Below are 20236 nucleotides of genomic sequence, written 5' to 3'. Positions count from 1 at the left end.
GTCTTCTAGTTACATAACGCAGTCAATGTTGAGGAAGTCTCCACAGTTATGTAACCAGAAGTTGCTAAGGATCCAAATTGGCCACTTTAAAGCTATTCTTTTAACAGAAATGTACGATTTCAATGAAAATGAATGAAAATCATCTATTTTTAATGGCAAATGTTGCAAAACAGCCAGAAAATGGATGCATAATGGCCATGATGAAATGACAGTGTGTCTGTTTTCCACGGCCATCTGTTACTCTCTACAGCCGACTCTTGTGCCGCTGATCTCCACCAGTCCTTCTTCTTCATAAACTGTACTGGTCATGATGGCCAATCACTGAGCAAAGCGGCGCCGTGACCCAGGAGGACCAGAGGACACCGCCGAGCAGAGTCAACTCAAGTAACACGCTGACTTTATCTTACGGGTCTGTGAAATTCCAGTGATAGCAGAATTATATCTTTTCAATGTTTTATTACTTTTTATTTTATAAGAGTTTTTTTTTAAATATTTTTAACATTCCATTCCTTCTTGTTTAGATTGTCTTTAGTCCCAGTTTATGTATTGCAGCGTTACACTGACAGGTATCCCATTAGGCCCCGCTACATAGAAAGTACAACTGGGGGTCTATATAGGACCCCAGGTGCTATGGAAACAGTGACAGAGGGCCTCATCTTCCGTGACCGGAGTAGTATATATCTGACAAATGGTGTAGACAGTGCTCCTCTGCCCGCACCAGCGCCACGCTGTATATTTACGCTGCATAGCGCCAGTGCCAAGGGCCGAGAAGAGCATATTCAAGTGTTCAGCATATCGCATAGGACATCATGTGATACAAAGAACGGAGGAGGGAAGTGCACTTTTTTCCATCCATGGCTAGGAATGCTGGGTGACCCTCTGCGGGAGCGGTAATGGCGGCCATATTGGTTGTCCAACTAGATAACAAAAGAGAACGCCCCACTCACCAGGAAAACCGCATGTGCATATAGGTGTATCCCCAGCTGGATCCCATTCACAATCTTTTCACGAGCCCATTTAGGGATTCCAAAATTAGCGATCAGAGCCATGACGGGCACCGCGAAGAACCTGAGAAGACATGCACGCATGGTGTGTCAGTTATTCCGGAGCCCAGTGCGCCCTGCGCCATTAGGACCCAAAGATTCTCTGTATAACATACTGGCAGATTCCTAGACCGTGGCCGACCCCTATAGAGGTGGATAGCAGAAAGCTGCGCTTCCGCCCCTGAGATCTTCTTCCTCTCGTTGTTGGGGTCAGGAAGCAGCTCAATGACAGCAGCCATTTTTATCATAGTTGATACGGTTGAAAAAAGACATAAGTCCATTAAGTTCCACCAAGGGATCGGTGGGGACGCGAATCCCAGAAGGAAGTGAGACTCGGATTTCTACACGTTTCCATAAGCATTAATGTTGTTTACTTTTAGGAATTCATCTAAACCCTTTCTAAACCGTGACCACGTCCTGAGGACGTCTATTCCACAGATTCCCAGTTCTTACAGTAAAGAAGATTTGATGCTTCTAGAGACTGAACTTTTCCTTCCCCAGTCGGAGGCAGCGCCCCCTTGTCTTTTGAGGGCATTTTACATGGAACAGTTTTTCTCAGTATTTTTTGTACGGCCCATTTATATATTTGTACAGGTTAATCATGTCCCCCCTTGGACGTCTCTTCTCAAGACTAAATAAATTCAATTCTTTTAATATTTCTTCATAACTTGGACCCTCCGGGCCCCTTATCAGTTTAGAGATAGCATTTTGTCACACAGTCACCCAGGCTTCAAGAAAAGCATAGCCCCTGCTCTCCCCTTCCCCTCTCTGAGATTTATACTGAGTTCAATAGGTAAAAAGCTACAAAATAACTTTATATTATATACTTGATATTTTATTTACTCTCAGTAATGTTATTTATTTCATATCTCGGGCCGCACGCAGCCTGCTCGCCGGACCCGGTCAGGGGCCGCCTGTACTCACCAGAGGGTATAAGCTGCAAAGAAGGGGACGTAAAACGCCTGTTTCTCAGGGAAATGCTTCAGTGTCACTAAGACGGCGTAACAGAACCAAATGTAGGCGAGGAACTGGAGGGCGATGTTCCCGTAACCTGCCGGAGACTCGTAGGTGTACAGGACCTGAGCGGGGTCAAAAAACTGCAGAAACACAAGAAGTTCCCGCTGCAGTGAGATATTATATAGCGGAGCCGCCACACAATCTACATTAAGGCTTTAGGTGAAGGGGCACAGGGAGCTCGCAGTATCATGCTCCGCCATCCCCAGCGCTCCTTTCATACCTGCGCCTCGTGTATGAAGAGCACCGTGTGGGTCACCGTGTAGAGCGTCATGTAGACCGACAACTTGATGGAGCCCAGGTGACTAATGCGTCCTCTGCAACAAGACAAATCAGGGTGAGATGACAAGCACTGACAGAGGTGGCTTCAAACAAAATGCTTCCCTTCACTGACAGCAAGCGGAGATCTTAAAAACAGGACAAAGTATAGAAATAAAATATCACATCTGAGGAAGAGTTGTTCAAATTCAGCCCCACAGACAAGCGGAAAGTTGCCGGTTTGCAGCTCTCTACTTTAGCTATTTTAAAGGGTTTCCTGGGCAGAGGACCCCTTTATGACTTCACTAAATTGAGGGTCTCGATCCCGCATTCCAGAAACATTTCAATGGATAAGTGGTTGAACATGGATGGCGCTGCTCCATTCAAAGTCCATGGGGCTGGCAGAGCGAGTGCAGTCAGCTTCACCCCCACTACATTCAAACTCTGGACCCCCAAGAGATCGGTGGGGCCCCCGGCAATCATACATCTTGTGGAGAGTGACTTTTGTGGGATCTCCCTTTGAATTTTTGGAAAGCCATATGATTTCGCAGGACGAGCTGTTTCTTGCGGCACACATGCAGTTATACTTTTAAAAAAAAATGTTTTGAGGAGGGGTAAGAACAGCAACGCCGCCAGTGCTGGGGGGGGCTTTGCCTGTACGTCGTGCACCGAGCGCTGTGGCCTATAAATGACTATTCGGTGGGGCCGTACGACGAGTAGGACAGAACCAGATTTATGTCATTATTATTAGTTTGTTTTCTTTTTTTTTTTATATTTCTGGAGAAAAAAAATATCGGATCCATTTTTCTAATCCTGGACCCTAAATCGCTGAAACCCCTAACATCCGGGGATTCTCACATCAACCAATCAGCTGGCAAGGATCTAATCGGCTGCGATGGGCCTGCGGTAGATCTAGGGAGCGGATGTTCTCGGGGTGAGGCCCTCACCTTGTCACCGTGAATCCTTTCCCCAGCAGAATCAGCATCAGCAAAAAGATCAGGAAACTGGCGGAGAACAGCAGCTTGGCTGCAAGAGAGAAGCAGAAGTGAGTGCCGCCGATCTGCCGGGACAGCGCCCGTCACCGCGTGGACCGCCTAGTAATATCCCATCCACCAGAAGACACTGCTCCTGCCTTTAAAGGGAAACTCCACCTTATTGTGATATTTCCTAGTGGATGGCGGGGGTCCACCTGATTCCTGCTGCAGTACTCGGCGCCCGAACTGACCTCTATCACAGATACATTTAGGCAGAATTCTCCTTTAAACAGGAGCCATCAGCGAGGCTCCACATGGTGCACCGGAAGGAAAATCTAGAATTATCGCCTCTTCTACGTTCAGATTTAGCATAAAGTTATAAAAAGGAAGATGTCACCTAAAATAGCAATTCATAAAAAAGCCACTTACTGTACACTAAAAAAAGTGAAAACTGCATTGTAATATCTCACGTCTGTGCTGAGATATCATTGTTTGAAGTTCCAGGCCCAAGATCTGAGGCTGCACTACTGAGAGAGTCAGTACAACTTCTTTACAGCCCTACACACATCACTGACATTATCCGGTAGGATGTAGATATTGATGTATTTGTTCTCCATGGCAACCTTGCACTTGACCAATCAGAAGTGGGCATGTAATCATCCGGATCTCTCAGTAGTGCAGCCTCAGGCTTTGACCCTGTAACTTCAGGCGCTCGTATCTCAGCATAGGAGCGAGATATTGGGATGCGGTTTTCACCTTGGTGATCTACAATAGGTTGAGTGCTATAAGGGCGTCTCATGGAAGCCCTAATTTACAGAGATCTGCCTGGTGACACGCTCCGCCCCCCCCATCAGTACAACATAACAGGAAGCACGTCAATATACATACCTAGGACTTTAATACTGGGGCTCCCCACTCCATCCTGAGCATAATGTCCCCAGTATATACAGAAGAAGACCAGGCTGAGCACTAGGAGGAAACACAGGGTCCCATTGTCAGAAGAGCTTACAATCTACTATCCCTCCCATATGCAGAGGTCATTTATATTCAGCCAACATGGGGAGGGTGGAACGCAATTAATGGCGCGATGGATCGACACCACAAGGCCCTCACCTTCTACTCCAGCTGCGGCCATGAACATCTTGTATGTGGTGTGCAGGAGCTGCCGTCCTCGCAGAATATCTGGAGGGGGGAGAGCAATGTCAGTGAATAATCCACGGACAAAACAGGGAACACCACATACAGTAAAACACTGCACTGCGGTGGCCGCCAGCCTCAGCCAGACCCACGTCTCTCCGCCGCGCGCTAATGTTACGCCACATGATGGCTAGGGTGAGCTAGGCTAGAGTAATACCTCTGCACCGTATTAATGGAAGGCTGGCAGTACTCACTCTGCTCTTGCATTATTGGAAGGATACAGTTGCAAGAAAAAGTATGTGAACCCTTTAGAATTATATGTATTTCTGCACAAATTGGTCATAAAATGTGATCTGATCTTCATCTAAGTCACAACAATAGACAATCACAGTCTGCTTAAACTAATAACACACAAAGAATTAAATGTTACCATGTTTTTATTGAACAGACCATGTAAACATTCACAGTGCAGGTGGAAAAAGTATGTGAACCCCTAGACTAATGACATCTCCAAGAGCTAATTGGAGTGAGGTGTCAGCCAACTGGAGTCCAATCAATGAGATGAGATTGGAGGTGTTGGTTACAGCTGCCCTGCCCTATAAAAAACACACACCAGTTCTGGGTTTGCTTTTCACAAGAAGCATTGCCTGATGTGAATGATGCCTCGCACAAAAGAGCTCACAGAAGACCTACGATTAAGAATTGTTGACTTGCATAAAGCTGGAAAGGGTTATAAAAGTATCTCCAAAAGCCTTGCTGTTCATCAGTCCACGGTAAGACAGACTGTCTATAAATGGAGAAAGTTCAGCACTGCTGCTACTCTCCCTAGGAGTGGCCATCCTGTAAAGATGACTGCAAGAACACAGCGCAGACTGCTCAATGAGGTGAAGAAGAATCCTAGAGTGTCAGCTAAAGACTTACAGAAGTCTCTGGCATATGCCAACATCCCTGTTAGCGAATCTACGATACGTAAAACACTAAACAAGAATGGATTTCATGGGAGGACACCACAGAGGAAGCCACTGCTGTCCAAAAAAAACATTGCTGCACGTTTACAGTTTGCACAAGAGCACCTGGATGTTCCACAGCAGTACTGGCAAAATATTCTGTGGACAGATGAAACCAAAGTGGAGTTGTTTGGAAGAAACACACAACACATGTGTGGAGAAAAAGAGGCACAGCACACCAACATCAAAACCTCATCCCAACTGTGAAGTATGGTGGTGGGGGCATCATGGTTTGGGGCTGCTTTGCTGCGTCAGGGCCTGGACGGATTGCTATCATCGAAGGAAAAATGAATTCCCAAGTTTATCAAGACGTTTTGCAGGAGAACTTAAGGCCATCTGTCCACCAGCTGAAGCTCAACAGAAGATGGGTGCTGCAACAGGACAACGACCCAAAGCATAGAAGTAAATCAACAACAGAATGGCTTAAACAGAAGAAAATCCGCCTTCTGGAGTGGCCCAGTCAGAGTCCTGACCTCAACCCGATTGAGATGCTGTGGCATGACCTCAAGAAAGCGATTCACACCAGACATCCCAAGAATATTGCTGAACTGGAACAAGTCTGTAAAGAGGAATGGTGAAGAATTACTCCTGACCGTTGTGCACGTCTGATCTGCAACTACAGGAAACGTTTGGTGGAAGTTATTGCTGCCAAAGGAGGTTCAACCAGTTATTAAATCCAAGGGTTCACATACTTTTTCCACCTGCACTGTGAATGTTTACATGGTGTGTTCAATAAAAACATGGTAACATTCAATTCTTTGTGTGTTATTAGTTTAAGCCGACTGTGATTGTCTATTGTTGGGATTTAGATGAAGATCAGATCACATTTTATGACCAATTTGTGCAGAAATCCATATCATTCCAAAGGGTTCACATACTTTTTCTTGCAACTGTATAACTGGATATCTAACATGGATGCTTATGGGCGATGTGTGCCGACAGTAGATTTACCATTTGGACATGTAGGAAAGCTGGGTGACAACCCCCTTGGAGGCAGTTACTGCAGCCGTCTTGGTTGTCATCCATTATGGCATACAGCATACTTACAGCCAAAATAACAGGACAGAAGGAGGATGAGGACGAAGATCAGAAGGAAGGTGATGTCAGTCTCCAAGATACCTGCAGGAAATGTCGAAAGGTCAATTCATCAGCGCCCGGCTTACAATACGACGCTCTGGACTTATATATGAGCGAGTAACTTTCTGGCTAGAGTGTCATTTTCCTGAGAGGTTCTGTACCAGGCCTGGCATCCGACTGAAAAGGACATTAGTGTGCAGTACTGTGCGGAAGGCCCTGTCAGTCTGCTGTTCTCAGCCAATCAGAATCGCTGTAAAGATGACAGGCCGAGCAGAGGATGCTCCGCCCCAAATGTCCTTTTCAGTCGAATGCTAGGCTCTGAAACATTGGAAACTGCCTGCTTGTGAATGTGGTAACAAATGACACAGTCCTGGACCCCGATGACTGGTTACTGGCAGCTCTACACTAAAATATAGGAACTGCGATAAGAGCTACTACGCCAATACTGCAAAACCATCCCAAAACCTTAAATGCGCCTCAGTATACTGACCAAATTCATCCGCCGAGAAGTGCCTGGTCCAGAACGACTTGCCGTTTGTAAGCGTCATTTCGTACTCCAGCTGCAGACCGTCCCCCTATAGAAAAAGACAGCGCCAGATCTCGTGACGTCACATAACACGCCATAACCCCAAACTTAAAGGGTCAAATCCCCAAAACTTGACCCTTTGCTTTGCCCCGGGCTCTTCTCACCCCGCACTTGCTCAGCGCTATGTACCACCATCGTTCACGCACCGAGCGGAAGCTCCTCCCACTGTTGCAGCTCAGGTAGCTCTGTCCGGCTTCCTTTATCACCTGTGCTCAGAAGGAATATATATATCATATAAAACAACAGCAGCTCCGCCAATACGTTGTGCGGTATAAATAATGTTACATAACAGATATCATTAGTCTACCGCGGTACGGCCAGATTTGTATCATTTTGTATGGCTATCCGTTTAAAAATATATGTTTTTTTTTTATTAAGCTGTAATGGAGACTTTTTTTTGCCCCACTAGGGACATGAACCCCTCAATCTATCAAGCACGTAAACGCCTCTGTCACTATTGACCGGAGCATCTAAGGGGTTGCACTGCCGCCATCAGCACTAGCTCCATTCTTGGCAGTCCAGCTGTGTAATACAGTCGAGCTCCCACTACGCCTTCCTGGGGACATTGGGCAGTACCCAGGAGATTATCATCACGGATATATCCGTCATTACAGAGGACCTGTCCCCTCTCCTGACATGCATTCCCCAAGTAATAACAATTCTGAAATATCTATTCTTATGTCTGTATGTTGTGCCATTCCTTTATTATTCCTGCTAGAAGTTATGAATGAATTGCTAGCAGTTTGCAGTAAGGGTACAGAGGGGTGTTACCAGTTGCAGGTGTGTCCCTGCACAGACTCACTTTATCCAATCAGAGCTGCCATTGTCAGACTGTGCAGGGACACACCCTCATCTGGTAACACCCCTCTGTACCCTTACTGCAGAATTTTAGCAATTCATTCATAACTTCTAGCAGGAATAATAAAGGAATGATACAACATAGAGCCATAAGAATAGAGGCTCCAGAAATGTTATTACATGGGGAATGCATGAAGATATTAACACAGGCGTCACAGGAGTGGTGAGAGGTCCTCTTTAAGGGGTTAAAAAATTCTTAATCACTGTGCACATGAAAAGTTCTACAACTTTCAAATATATGTTGTGCTCCATTTCCTAACCATGTTCAAAGGCTGTGCTTGCTGTCAGTGAATCCTTGCTTACACTCAGAAGCAATAAACCTGACCATAGCTAGCCCTGCCCTCAGCTGAGGAGTAGAGACAAGTGTATCCAGAGTAGACAATCCTGGGAGCTAAACCCATCATCAGTTTGAGCAGCACAAAGCTCTCTGATCTGTTACAATGTATCAATCAAGAGTGCAGCACTGTCTATAGACTAAACTCAATTGTATCCATTTCTCAGCTGTAGCTACCAGGATTAACAATGGAGGGGCGTTACTTGTTGCATTATCCCTGTCCTGTGACATTACTGTGTGTATTATCTCTATACTGTGACATCACTGTGTTTATTATCTCTGTACTGTGACATCACTGTGTGTATTATCCCTGTACTGTGACATCACTGTGTGTATTATCTCTATACTGTGACATCACTGTGTGTATTATCTCTGTACTGTGACATCACTGTGTTTATTATCCCCGTACTGTGACATCACTGTGTGTATTATCTCTATACTGTGACATCACTGTGTCTATTATCTCTGTACTGTGACATTAGTGTGTTTATTATCTCTATACTGTGACATCACTGTGTGTATTATCCCTGTACTGTGACATTACTGTGTTTATTATCTCTATACTGTGACATCACTGTGTGTATTATCCCTGTACTATGACATCATGTGTTTATTATCCCCGTACTGTGACATCACTGTGTGTATTATCTCTATACTGTGACATCACTGTGTCTATTATCTCTGTACTGTGACATCACTGTGTGTATTATCTCTGTACTGTGACATTACTGTGTTTATTATCTCTATACTGTGACATCACTGTGTGTATTATCTCTGTACTATGACATCATGTGTGTATTATCTCTGTACTGTGACATCACTGTGTGTATTATCTCTGTACTGTGACATCACTGTGTGTATTATCTCTGTACTGTGACATCACTGTGTGTATTATCTCTGTGCTGTGACATCACTGTGTGTATTATCTCTGTACTGTGACATCACTGTGTGTATTATCCCTGTACTGTGACATCACTGTGTTTATTATCTCTGTACTATGACATCATGTGTGTATTATCTCTGTACTGTGACATCACTGTGTGTATTATCTCTGTCCTGTGACATCACTGTGTGCATTATCTCTGTACTGTGACATCACTGTGTGTATTTATCCCTGTACTGTGACATCACTATGTTTATTATCTCTGTACTGTGACATCACTGTGTGTATTATCTCTGTACTGTGACATCACTGTGTTTATTATCCCCGTACTGTGACATCACTGTGTTTATTATCCCTGTACTGTGACATCACTGTGTTTATTATCCCTGTACTGTGACATCACTGTGTTTATTATCCCCGTACTGTGACATCACTGTGTATATTATCTCTGTACTGTGACATCACTGTGTTTATTATCCCTGCACTGTGACATCACTGTGTGTATTATCTCTGTACTGTGACATCACTGTGTTTATTATATCTGTACTGTGACATCACTGTGTGTATTATCTCTGTACTGTGACATCAATGTGTGTATTATCTCTGTACTGTGACATCACTGTGTATATTATCTCTGTACTGTGACATCACTGTGTTTATTATCCCTGTACTGTGACATCACTGTGTTTATTATCCCTGTACTGTGACATCACTGTATTTATTATCTCTGTACTGTGACATCACTGTGTGTATTATCTCTGTACTGTGACATCACTGTGTTTATTATCTCTGTACTGTGACATCACTGTGTTTATTATCTCTGTACTGTGACATCACTGTGTTTATTATCCCTGTACTGTGACATCACTGTGTTTATTATCTCTGTACTGTGACATCACTGTGTTTATTATCCCTGTACTGTGACATCACTGTGTGTATTATCTTTGTACTGTGACATCACTGTGTGTATTATCTCTGTACTGTGACATCACTGTGTGTATTATCTCTGTACTGTGACATCACTGTGTGTATTATCTCTGTACTGTGACATCACTGTGTTTATTATCCCTGTACTGTGACATCACTGTGTTTATTATCCCTGTACTGTGACATCACTGTATGTATTATCTCTGTACTGTGACATCACTGTGTGTATTATCTCTGTACTGTGACATCACTGTGTGTATTATCCCTGTACTGTGACATCACTGTGTGTATTATCTCTGTACTGTGACATCGCTGTGTATATTATCTCTGTACTGTGACATCACTGTGTGTATTATCTCTGCACTGTGACATCACTGTGTATATTATTCCCTGTACTGTGACGTCACTGTGTTTATTATCCCTGTACTGTGACATCACTGTGTCTATTATCTCTGTACTGTGACATCACTGTGTGTATTTTCTCTGTACTGTGACATCACTGTGTTTATTATCCCTGTACTGTGACATCACTGTGTGTATTATTCCTTGTACTGTGACATCACTGTGTTTATTATCTCTGTACTGTGACATCACTGTGTGTATTATCTCTGTACTGTGACATCACTGTTTATTATCTCTGTACTGTGACATCACTGTGTTTATTATCTCTGTACTGTGACATCACTGTGTGTATTATCTCTGACTGTGACATCACTGTGTTTATTATCTCTGTACTGTGACATCACTGTGTTTATTATCTCTGTACTGTGACCTCACTGTGTGTATTATCCCTGTACTGTGACATCACTGTGTTTATTATCCCTGTACTGTGACATCACTGTGTGTATTATCTCTGTACTGTGACATCACTGTGTTTATTATCCCTGTACTGTGACATCACTGTGTGTATTATCTCTGTACTGTGACATCACTGTGTTTATTATGTCTGTACTGTGACATCACTGTGTGTATTATCCCTGTACTGTGACATCACTGTGTTTATTATCTCTGTACTGTGACATCACTGTGTGTATTATCTCTGTACTGTGACATCACTGTTTATTATCTCTGTACTGTGACATCACTGTGTTTATTATCTCTGTACTGTGACATCACTGTGTGTATTATCTCTGACTGTGACATCACTGTGTTTATTATCTCTGTACTGTGACATCACTGTGTTTATTATCTCTGTACTGTGACCTCACTGTGTGTATTATCCCTGTACTGTGACATCACTGTGTTTATTATCCCTGTACTGTGACATCACTGTGTGTATTATCTCTGTACTGTGACATCACTGTGTTTATTATCCCTGTACTGTGACATCACTGTGTGTATTATCTCTGTACTGTGACATCACTGTGTTTATTATGTCTGTACTGTGACATCACTGTGTGTATTATCCCTGTACTGTGACATCACTGTGTGTATTATCTCTGTACTGTGACATCACTGTGTTTATTATCCCTGTACTGTGACATCACTGTGTTTATTATCTCTGTACTGTGACATCACTGTGTTTATTATCTCTGTACTGTGACATCACTGTGTGTATTATCCCTGTACTGTGACATCACTGTGTGTATTATCCCTGTACTGTGACATCACTGTGTGTATTATCTCTGTACTGTGACATCACTGTGTGTATTATCTCTGTACTGTGACATCACTGTGTATTATCCCTGTACTGTGACATCACTGTGTGTATTATCCCTGTACTGTGACATCACTGTGTGTATTATCTCTGTACTGTGACATCACTGTGTGTATTATCCCTGTACTGTGACATCACTGTGTGTATTATCCCTGTACTGTGACATCACTGTGTGTATTATCTCTGTACTGTGACATCACTGTGTTTATTATCTCTGTACTGTGACATCACTGTGTTTATTATCTCTGTACTGTGACATCACTGTGTGTATTATCTCTGTACTGTGACATCACTGTGTTTATTATCTCTGTACTGTGACCTCACTGTGTGTATTATTCCTGTACTGTGACATCACTGTGTTTATTATCCCTGTACTGTGACATCACTGTGTGTATTATCTCTGTACTGTGACATCACTGTGTGTATTATCTCTGTACTGTGACATCACTGTGTGTATTATCTCTGTACTGTGACATCACTGTGTTTATTATCCCTGTACTGTGACATCACTGTGTTTATTATCTCTGTACTGTGACATCACTGTGTGTATTATCTCTGTACTGTGACATCACTGTGTTTATTATCTCTGTACTGTGACATCACTGTGTTTATTATCCCCGTACTGTGACATCACTGTGTGTATTATGTCTGTACTGTGACATCACTGTGTGTATTATCTCTGTACTGTGTCATCACTGTGTGTATTATCCCTGTACTGTGACATCACTGTGTTTATTATCTCTGTACTGTGACATCACTGTGTGTATTATCTCTGTACTGTGACATCACTGTGTATTATCTCTGTCCTGTGACATCACTGTGTGTATTTTCCCTGTACTGTGACATCACTGTGTGTATTATGTCTGTACTGTGTCATCACTGTGTGTATTATCTCTGTACTGTGACATCACTGTGTGTATTATCTCTGTACTGTGACATCACTGTGTGTATTATCCCTGTACTGTGACATCACTGTGTGTATTATCTCTGTACTGTGACATCACTGTGTATTATGTCTGTACTGTGACATCACTGTGTGTATTATCTCTGTACTGTGACATGACTGTGTGTATTATCCCTGTACTGTGACATCACTGTGTGTATTATCCCTGTACTGTGACATCACTGTGTGTATTATCTCTGTACTGTGACATCACTGTGTATTATGTCTGTACTGTGACATCACTGTGTGTATTATCTCTGTACTGTGACATGACTGTGTGTATTATCCCTGTACTGTGACATCACTGTGTTTATTATGTCTGTACTGTGACATCACTGTGTTTATTATCTCTGTACTGTGACATCACTGTGTGTATTATCTCTGTACTGTGACATCACTGTGTATTATGTCTGTACTGTGACATCACTGTGTGTATTATCTCTGTACTGTGACATGACTGTGTGTATTATCCCTGTACTGTGACATCACTGTGTGTATTATCACTGTACTGTGACATCACTGTGTATTATCACTGTACTGTGACATCACTGTGTATTATCTCTGTACTGTGACATCACTGTGTGTATTATGTCTGTACTGTGACATCACCGTGTGTATTATCTCTGTCCTGTGACATCACTGTGTGTATTATCCCTGTACTGTGACATGACTGTGTGTATTATCACTGTACTGTGACGTCACTGTGTGTATTATCTCTGTACTGTGACATCACTGTGTGTATTATCCCTGTACTGTGACATCACTGTGTGTATTATCCCTGTACTGTGACATCACTGTGTATTATCTCTGTACTGTGACATCACTGTGTGTATTTATCCCTGTGCATTAGGAAAACAAAAATAATCATGGTCGTGGTGCACTGTGACCTCTTTCCTTGTTTTGCCTCGGGGCCCCAGGGTTTCTTGTTATTTCTCTGTTTGGCACCTGAGATTTGCTTCCTCTGTATTATTCTTTATATAAAACGAGAAAACCTCTTTATGCACAAGACAGGGCTGCCTATGAAATAAAGCAGAGAAGACACGAGGAGGCCTGAGAGAACTGATACCAGGTCTTTTACTGCCATAGTAACCCGTTATTAGCGTTAGGTGGAAAACGTATTTAAATTTCCATGAGATATGGAGAAGAATAGCAGGAGGCGCTCACCTGACAGCCGGACCAGACGTACTGTGTGGTCAGGTTAATGACTTGGTTGTTCTCAGGTCGGATAACAGACTCCTTCATCAGGCAGTCCTGGCGGGAGAGGCTGGGTCATCTCTACAGCTCGCAGATATACCCCGAAAAGAAATTCCGCCCCAACTTACCTTATTGCCCTTCTTGTACACCGCCGGCCACTGAGAGGGGTCATCAAAATACAGCAGGATGTTCTGGCAGCATTTAGCCTGTGGCGAGAAAGAAACCACCTATTACTGGACTGTCACTCCCTACCGTCTGGTCTGGGGTCTGAATTTAGGAGTCTGTCCTGGGGTCTCTAATTATTTGGTGGTCCGGTCTGGGATCTGTATTTAAGGGTTTGGACTGGGGTCTGTATTCTGGGGTCTGTATTTAGGGATCTGGGGTCTATATTTAGAGGTATGTTCTGGGGTCTGTATACGGGGGAGGTCTGGGGTCTGTATTTAGGGGTCTGGGGTCTGCATACAGGGGAGGTCTGGGCTCTGTATTTAGGGGGATGATTTGAGGTCTGTATACAGGGGAGGTCTTATTTGGGGTCTGTATTTAGAGGTCTGGTCTGGGGTCTGTATTTAGGGGTCTGGAGCCTGTATTTAGGGGTCTAGTCTGGGGTCTGTATTTAGGGATCTAGTCTGGGGTCTGTATTTAGGGATCTGGTCTGGGGTCTGTATTTAGGGGTCTAGTCTGGGGTCTGTATTTAGGGATCTGGTCTGGGGTCTGTATTTAGGGGTCTGGTCTGGGGTCTGTATTTAGGGGTCTGGTTTGGGGTCTGTATTTAGGGGTCTGGTCTGGGGTCTTTATTTAGAGGTTTGGTCTTGGGTCTGTATTTAGGGGTCTGGTCTGGGGTCTGTATTTAGGGGTCTGGTCTAGGTTGTGTATTTAGGGGTCTAGTCTAGGGTCTGTATTTAGGGGTCTAGTCTGGGGTCTGTATTTAGGGCTCTAGTCTGGGGTCTGTATTTAGGGGTCTGGTCTGGAGTCTGTATACATGGGAGGTCTGGTCTGGGTTCTGTATTTATGAGTTTGGTCTGGGTTCTGTATTTAGTGGTCTGGTCTGGGTTCTGTATTTAGGGGTCTGGTCTGGGGTCTGTATTTAGAGGTCTGGTCTTGGGTCTGTATTTAGGGGTCTGGTCTGGGGTCTGTATTTAGGGGTCTGGTCTGGGGTCTGTATTTAGGGGTCTAGTCTGGGGTCTGTATTTAGGGGTCTAGTCTGGGGTCTGTATTTAGGGTTCTAGTCTGGGGTCTGTATTTAGGGGTCTGGTCTGGGGTCTGTATTTAGGGGTATGGTCTTGGGTCTGTATTTAGGGGTCTGGTCTTGGGTCTGCATTTATGGGTCTGGTCTGGGGTCTGTATTTAGAGGTCTGGTCTGGGGTCTGTATACAGGGGAGGTCTGGTCTGGGTTCTGTATTTAGGGGTCTGGTCTGGGGTCTGTATTTAGGGGTATGGTCTTGGGTCTGTATTTAGGGGTATGGTTTTGGGTCTGCATTTATGGGTCTGGTCTGGGGTCTGTATTTAGAGGTCTGGTCTGGGGTCTGTATACAGGGGAGGTCTGGTCTGGGTTCTGTATTTAGGGGTCTGGTCTTGGGTCTGTATTTAGGGGTCTGGTCTTGGGTCTGTATTTAGGGGTATGGTCTTGGGTCTGTATTTAGGGGTATGGTCTTGGGTCTGTATTTAGGGGTATGGTCTTGGGTCTGTATTTAGGGGTCTGGTCTTGGGTCTGCATTTATGGGTCTGGTATGGGGTCGGCATTTAGAGGTCTGGTGTGGGGTCTGTATACAGGGGAGGTCTGGTATGGGGTCTGTATTTAGGGGTCTGTATTTAGGAGTATGGTCTGGGGTCTGTATTTAGAGGTCTGGTCTGGGGTCTGTATACAGGGGAGGTCTGGTCTGGGGTCTGTATTTAGAGGTCTGGTCTGGGGTCTGTATACAGGGGAGGTCTGGTCTGGGGTCTGTATTTAGAGGTCTGGTCTTGGGTCTGTATTTAGGGGTCTGGTCTTGGGTCTGCATTTATGGGTCTGGTATGGGGTCTGTATTTAGAGGTCTGGTGTGGGGTCTGCATTTAGGGGTCTGTATTTAGGAGTATGGTCTGGAGTCTGTATTTAGAGGTCTGGTCTGGGGTCTGTATACAGGGGAGGTCTGGTCTGGGGTCTGTATTTAGAGGTCTGGTGTCTGTATTTAGAGGTCTGGTCTGGGGTCTGTATTTAGAGGTCTGGTCTGGGGTCTGTATTTAGGAGTATGGACTGGGGTCTGTATTTAGGAGTATGGTCTGGGGTCTGTATTTAGAGGTCTGGTCTGGGGTCTGTATACAGGGGAGGTCTGGTCTGGGGTCTGTATTTAGAGGTCTGGTCTGGGGTCTGTATACAGGGGAGGTCTGGTCTGGGGTCTGTATTTAGAAGTCTGGTCTGGGATCTGTATTTAGAGGTCTGGGGTCTGTATTTAGAGGTTTGGTATGGGGTCTGTATTTAGGGGTCTGTATTTAGGAGTATGGTCTGGGGTCTGTATTTAGAGGTCTGGTCTGGGGTCTGTATTTAGAGGTCTGGTCTGGGGTCTGTATTTAGAGGTCTGGTCTGGGGTCTGTATTTAGAGGTCTGGTCTGGGGTCTGTATTTAGGGGTCTGGTCTGGGGTCTGTATTTAGGGGTCTGGTCTTGGGTCTGCATTTAGGGGTCTGGTCTTGGGTCTGTTCTGGGATCTGTATTTAGAAGTCTGTTCTGGGATCTGTATTTAGAAGTCTGGTCTGGGATCTGTATTTAGGAGTCTGGTCGGGGGTCTGTATTTAGGGGTCTGTATTTATTTAGATATAGGACCCTGTCGGCATGTTCTCAGAAGCTGGTGAGTATGGGACTACACAGTGGAACGCCCCTCGCTCTGATCAGGTTACTGATGATTACTGACCACTCACCTCCGGATATTTAAACCTAAATTCAAGACGTCCAAAATCTGACAGGAAACAGAATCGTGTGAGGAAGATCCAGTCCTAGAAGAAAAAAGCCGGAATATATTAATGTATTAATAGGACTAGTGACCCCCTCTCGATCACCATTAGTATCAGCCCGCAGCACGACGGCTATCCACTGGCTGATATATAAAAAGGGTCCATTCACACGTCCGTATGTGTTTTGCGGATCTACAAATTGTGGATCCGCAAATCACGGACACTGGCAATGTGCGTTCCGCATTTTGCGGACCGCACATCGCCGGCACTCTCATAGAAAATGCCTTTTCTTGTCCGCAATTGTGGACAAGAATAAGACATGTTCTATTTTTTTGCAGAACGGAAGTGCGGATCTGCAAATGCGGACAGCACATTCCGGCCCAATTGAAAATGAATGGGTCCGAACCTGTTCCGCAAAATTGCGGAACAGATGCGGACCAATTTTGCGGACGTGTGAATGGACCCTAATCTATACAACGATTCTCATCTTCTGCTCAGCAAATCATTTAGGACCTAAAAGCAACTTTGGGTTACACCCTTTCCCCGTTACAGCTTTGCCCGTGTTCACACCACAGGTGCCGCTCTGGGAAATGCTGTCAATGTATACGCTGAACATGTCCAAAACCTATAATGGAACCAATTTCTGCTGATAGAGCGGCCCTGTCACACGTCTGGTCACACATATAGAATTGCACACGGAGCGAGCAGGGGGTCACAGTGGTACTGGCAGTCCTCTACTTGTGTACATGGTGTTCATTAAAGGGGTATTCCACTGGATAGGTGATAAATGCTGGATCGGTGGGCGTCCAACCATAATGACTATAAGAATGGAGGACCCCATTTCTCTGTTACTCCCAGTTGCAAAACCGTTGAATGGCGCGGTGGTTGAGCATGTGTCCCGTTCCTCCATTAAAAGTCTGGCAATCAGTGGGCATCTCAGTGGTCAGACCTCCACCCATCTTTCCAATGGACAGGTTCTAGAATATCCCTATAACTTAGGATGAACAATGCTGGGGGGACAGCCGAAGGGCACAGGGCATAGGACTGGAATCTGGAGGTCAACGGGAGCACCAAGTCCAGCACAATCTCCATGGACAAACAGACATGTGTGGCTATGCCGAATGCCAGGCTTGGTCTGGAGGGGTGTAAAGCTGCCACCACTAGACTTCAGAGCAGTCGGTGAAGAATTACACTCCGTCTACCTGGGACAGATTGGCCATAGACCTTACAGGGAAATTTTCAGGTGGGCCGATGCCCAGGGGGGCCCCTCACGGCCGGCCAGTGGAAGTTTTTGGGGATGTATTTTGTGCTGCTGGCAGTATTTAGTGATGGACAGTAGTTGTCTCTGTCGGGGAGGTATAATGTGCCACAATATAATATTGCTGGCCCTGCCTTCATCAGTTTGGACCCAAATACAAAACGGGGCCCAGTAGTATTTTTTCCAGGGCCACTTTAAGTTCCTAGTCCGCCCCTGATGCCAGGAATATGTGTGGTGCCAACTATAAAGTCTGGAGGAGGAGGGATATTGGCGTGGGGTTTCTTCTCATGGTTTAGTTCTTAGAGATGGCATCACAGTGAACCCTGACCTACAAGCCAGAATCTGAATTAGTGAAATTGCTTCCCAGCAGAACCAGAGGTGTAAGTGAGGATGAGGATGGGGTACTGGGGTAAGACAGGAAAGCAATGACCTGGGTGAAGGAACGCCTGGCTCCGACACCAGCCATGACCAGCTCCATTAATGGCCATGGTTGGAGGGCAGAAGAATCTGATGTTCAGGCGTTCACATACTGTATGTTGATAATTGGGTGGATCCAGATATTTCTATATTCTCTTCACATTTCTCCACGCTGACAAGAAACGTTATTCATGGGGCCTGAAGACTGTCTTCATCTCCTGATCTTCTCTGCTCTAAGTCCTGCTCTGTAGTCCTGCCCAAGGACACCGCGTTCCCTGATGTAGAAGTGCAGTAACTGCGCTGAGGCGCCCCCTTTTTCTTTGATATTTGGGAGGCCACGAGCTAAACAACAGTTGCTAGGAAACCAGTTCAGGCTCGGTGGTTGCTTTGACAACGAAGATGTACGACTGGGAAAGATCCCAAAAAGAATAGGGTAAAAAAAAGGCACAAACAGAATCTGGGAAACAGAATGTTCCTGCATATATAAGGGAAGAGAAGCCCATGGTCGGACTACATGTCCCAACATACTCCCGACACAATGGGTGCGCTAGTGGGAGGGCAGAGCACAGCAAAAAAAATGAAATACAAAAGTGGCAAATACAGGCGAAGAACATAAAAATCATGTGCTTGTCGAGAAACCATGGCGATTCGCAGTGAACCGATGTTGTTTTGCCTGTACACTACCGCTGCATGACCTCTACGCAGAAACCCAGCCTTCGGGAACTGACTACATGCTTTTACCTGTTTTCTGACACTGCACATGGAGTACGGCGGCTGCTGTTGCTGTGCCAGTGCGGTGGTGCTGCCCACATCCAAGGCCTGGCTGCAGGGGAACTGATAGGCTGCTGGGTAGTCAACCAGCAGTATCTGAAGGCTTCATGAGGTGCCGCTCCCAATATCATAAGCAGTCATCATAATGTGGAGGTGGCCTGTACACCCAAGTATGGATGTGCGTCTGCTGCTATCTGTCTACAGTTTTGGCCAATTTCAGCGTGTACACAAGGTGAATGTGAAGGCTGTGCGGCCTTCATCTGATGCTGAGGCTACAGAAACTGACAACACTGCTGCAGGCAAAAAGCAGGAGGCGTCCAGTGCTTGTGCCCTTTCTGTCCCTTATGACACCCTTGGGCCTCTTCTCCCACTTCTTACTCACCAATGTGGCCTATGAAAGAGTGTGGCTCACCCTCCATGGACTCCATAGCTGCAGCAGGAATGTAGGATCGGGACTGGATGGTCCTAATGTTTGCAGACCCTTAGTTCGGTTCGTTTGCTAACATTACAGAGTCCATGCAGAGGTCCCAGGAATCGGGAGGACACCGCACAGTCTCCATTACCAGCTGCAGCTACGGTTTTTCTGCTCGTGGCCACTTACCCTCTGTGGTCTTACTCTTCGTCTCACGGGTGCAGTACATCATACTTTTTAGTAAAATCTTTGTGAGGAATGTCTGCACCGCACGCAGCGGGTCATCTCCAGACTACACTGGTGCCTGCACACAGTCACTCTGCATTCATCGCTCTACGACCCGCTATTCACTTACTGTATATGCGACAAATGCCAGCAAACAATGGCCGACCACTGAGCCGCCAGGAATCATGGGACGTGTGTGATACAGAAGGAGAACAAAGGACTAAGCTGATACAGACGGAGCCTCAGACGTGAGCGGCGTCCTTCTGCAGATCGCATTGTTTGCCCCAATTAGATCACTTACCTCTCGAACGTCCTGTGTGGTGCCTATATATATGGGG

General features: G+C 45.1%; 1 protein-coding gene across 1 annotated transcript in view; it reads right to left on the bottom strand.

Moving 5' to 3' along the window:
• Positions 1-20236, bottom strand: part of TMEM145 (transmembrane protein 145) — a 59489-nt gene that overhangs the window by 7359 nt on the left and 31894 nt on the right. The window contains exons 2-13 of the mRNA XM_040415486.1: positions 16783-16857; positions 14021-14098; positions 13863-13949; positions 7201-7302; positions 7001-7085; positions 6481-6552; positions 4403-4471; positions 4178-4258; positions 3263-3341; positions 2281-2374; positions 1968-2140; positions 948-1068 (exon numbers count right to left, since the gene is read on the bottom strand). Of these exons, the coding sequence (XP_040271420.1) occupies positions 948-1068; positions 1968-2140; positions 2281-2374; positions 3263-3341; positions 4178-4258; positions 4403-4471; positions 6481-6552; positions 7001-7085; positions 7201-7302; positions 13863-13949; positions 14021-14098; positions 16783-16857 (1116 nt within the window). The remainder of the gene's footprint in view (positions 1-947; positions 1069-1967; positions 2141-2280; positions 2375-3262; positions 3342-4177; positions 4259-4402; positions 4472-6480; positions 6553-7000; positions 7086-7200; positions 7303-13862; positions 13950-14020; positions 14099-16782; positions 16858-20236) is intronic.

The sequence above is a fragment of the Bufo bufo genome, chromosome 1 (genome assembly GCF_905171765.1).
Source record: "Bufo bufo chromosome 1, aBufBuf1.1, whole genome shotgun sequence".
In the NCBI taxonomy this organism is placed as follows: Eukaryota; Metazoa; Chordata; class Amphibia; order Anura; family Bufonidae; genus Bufo; species Bufo bufo.
The sequence above is the reverse complement of the archived record's forward strand: the minus strand, read 5'-3'. Positions and strand labels throughout refer to the sequence as shown.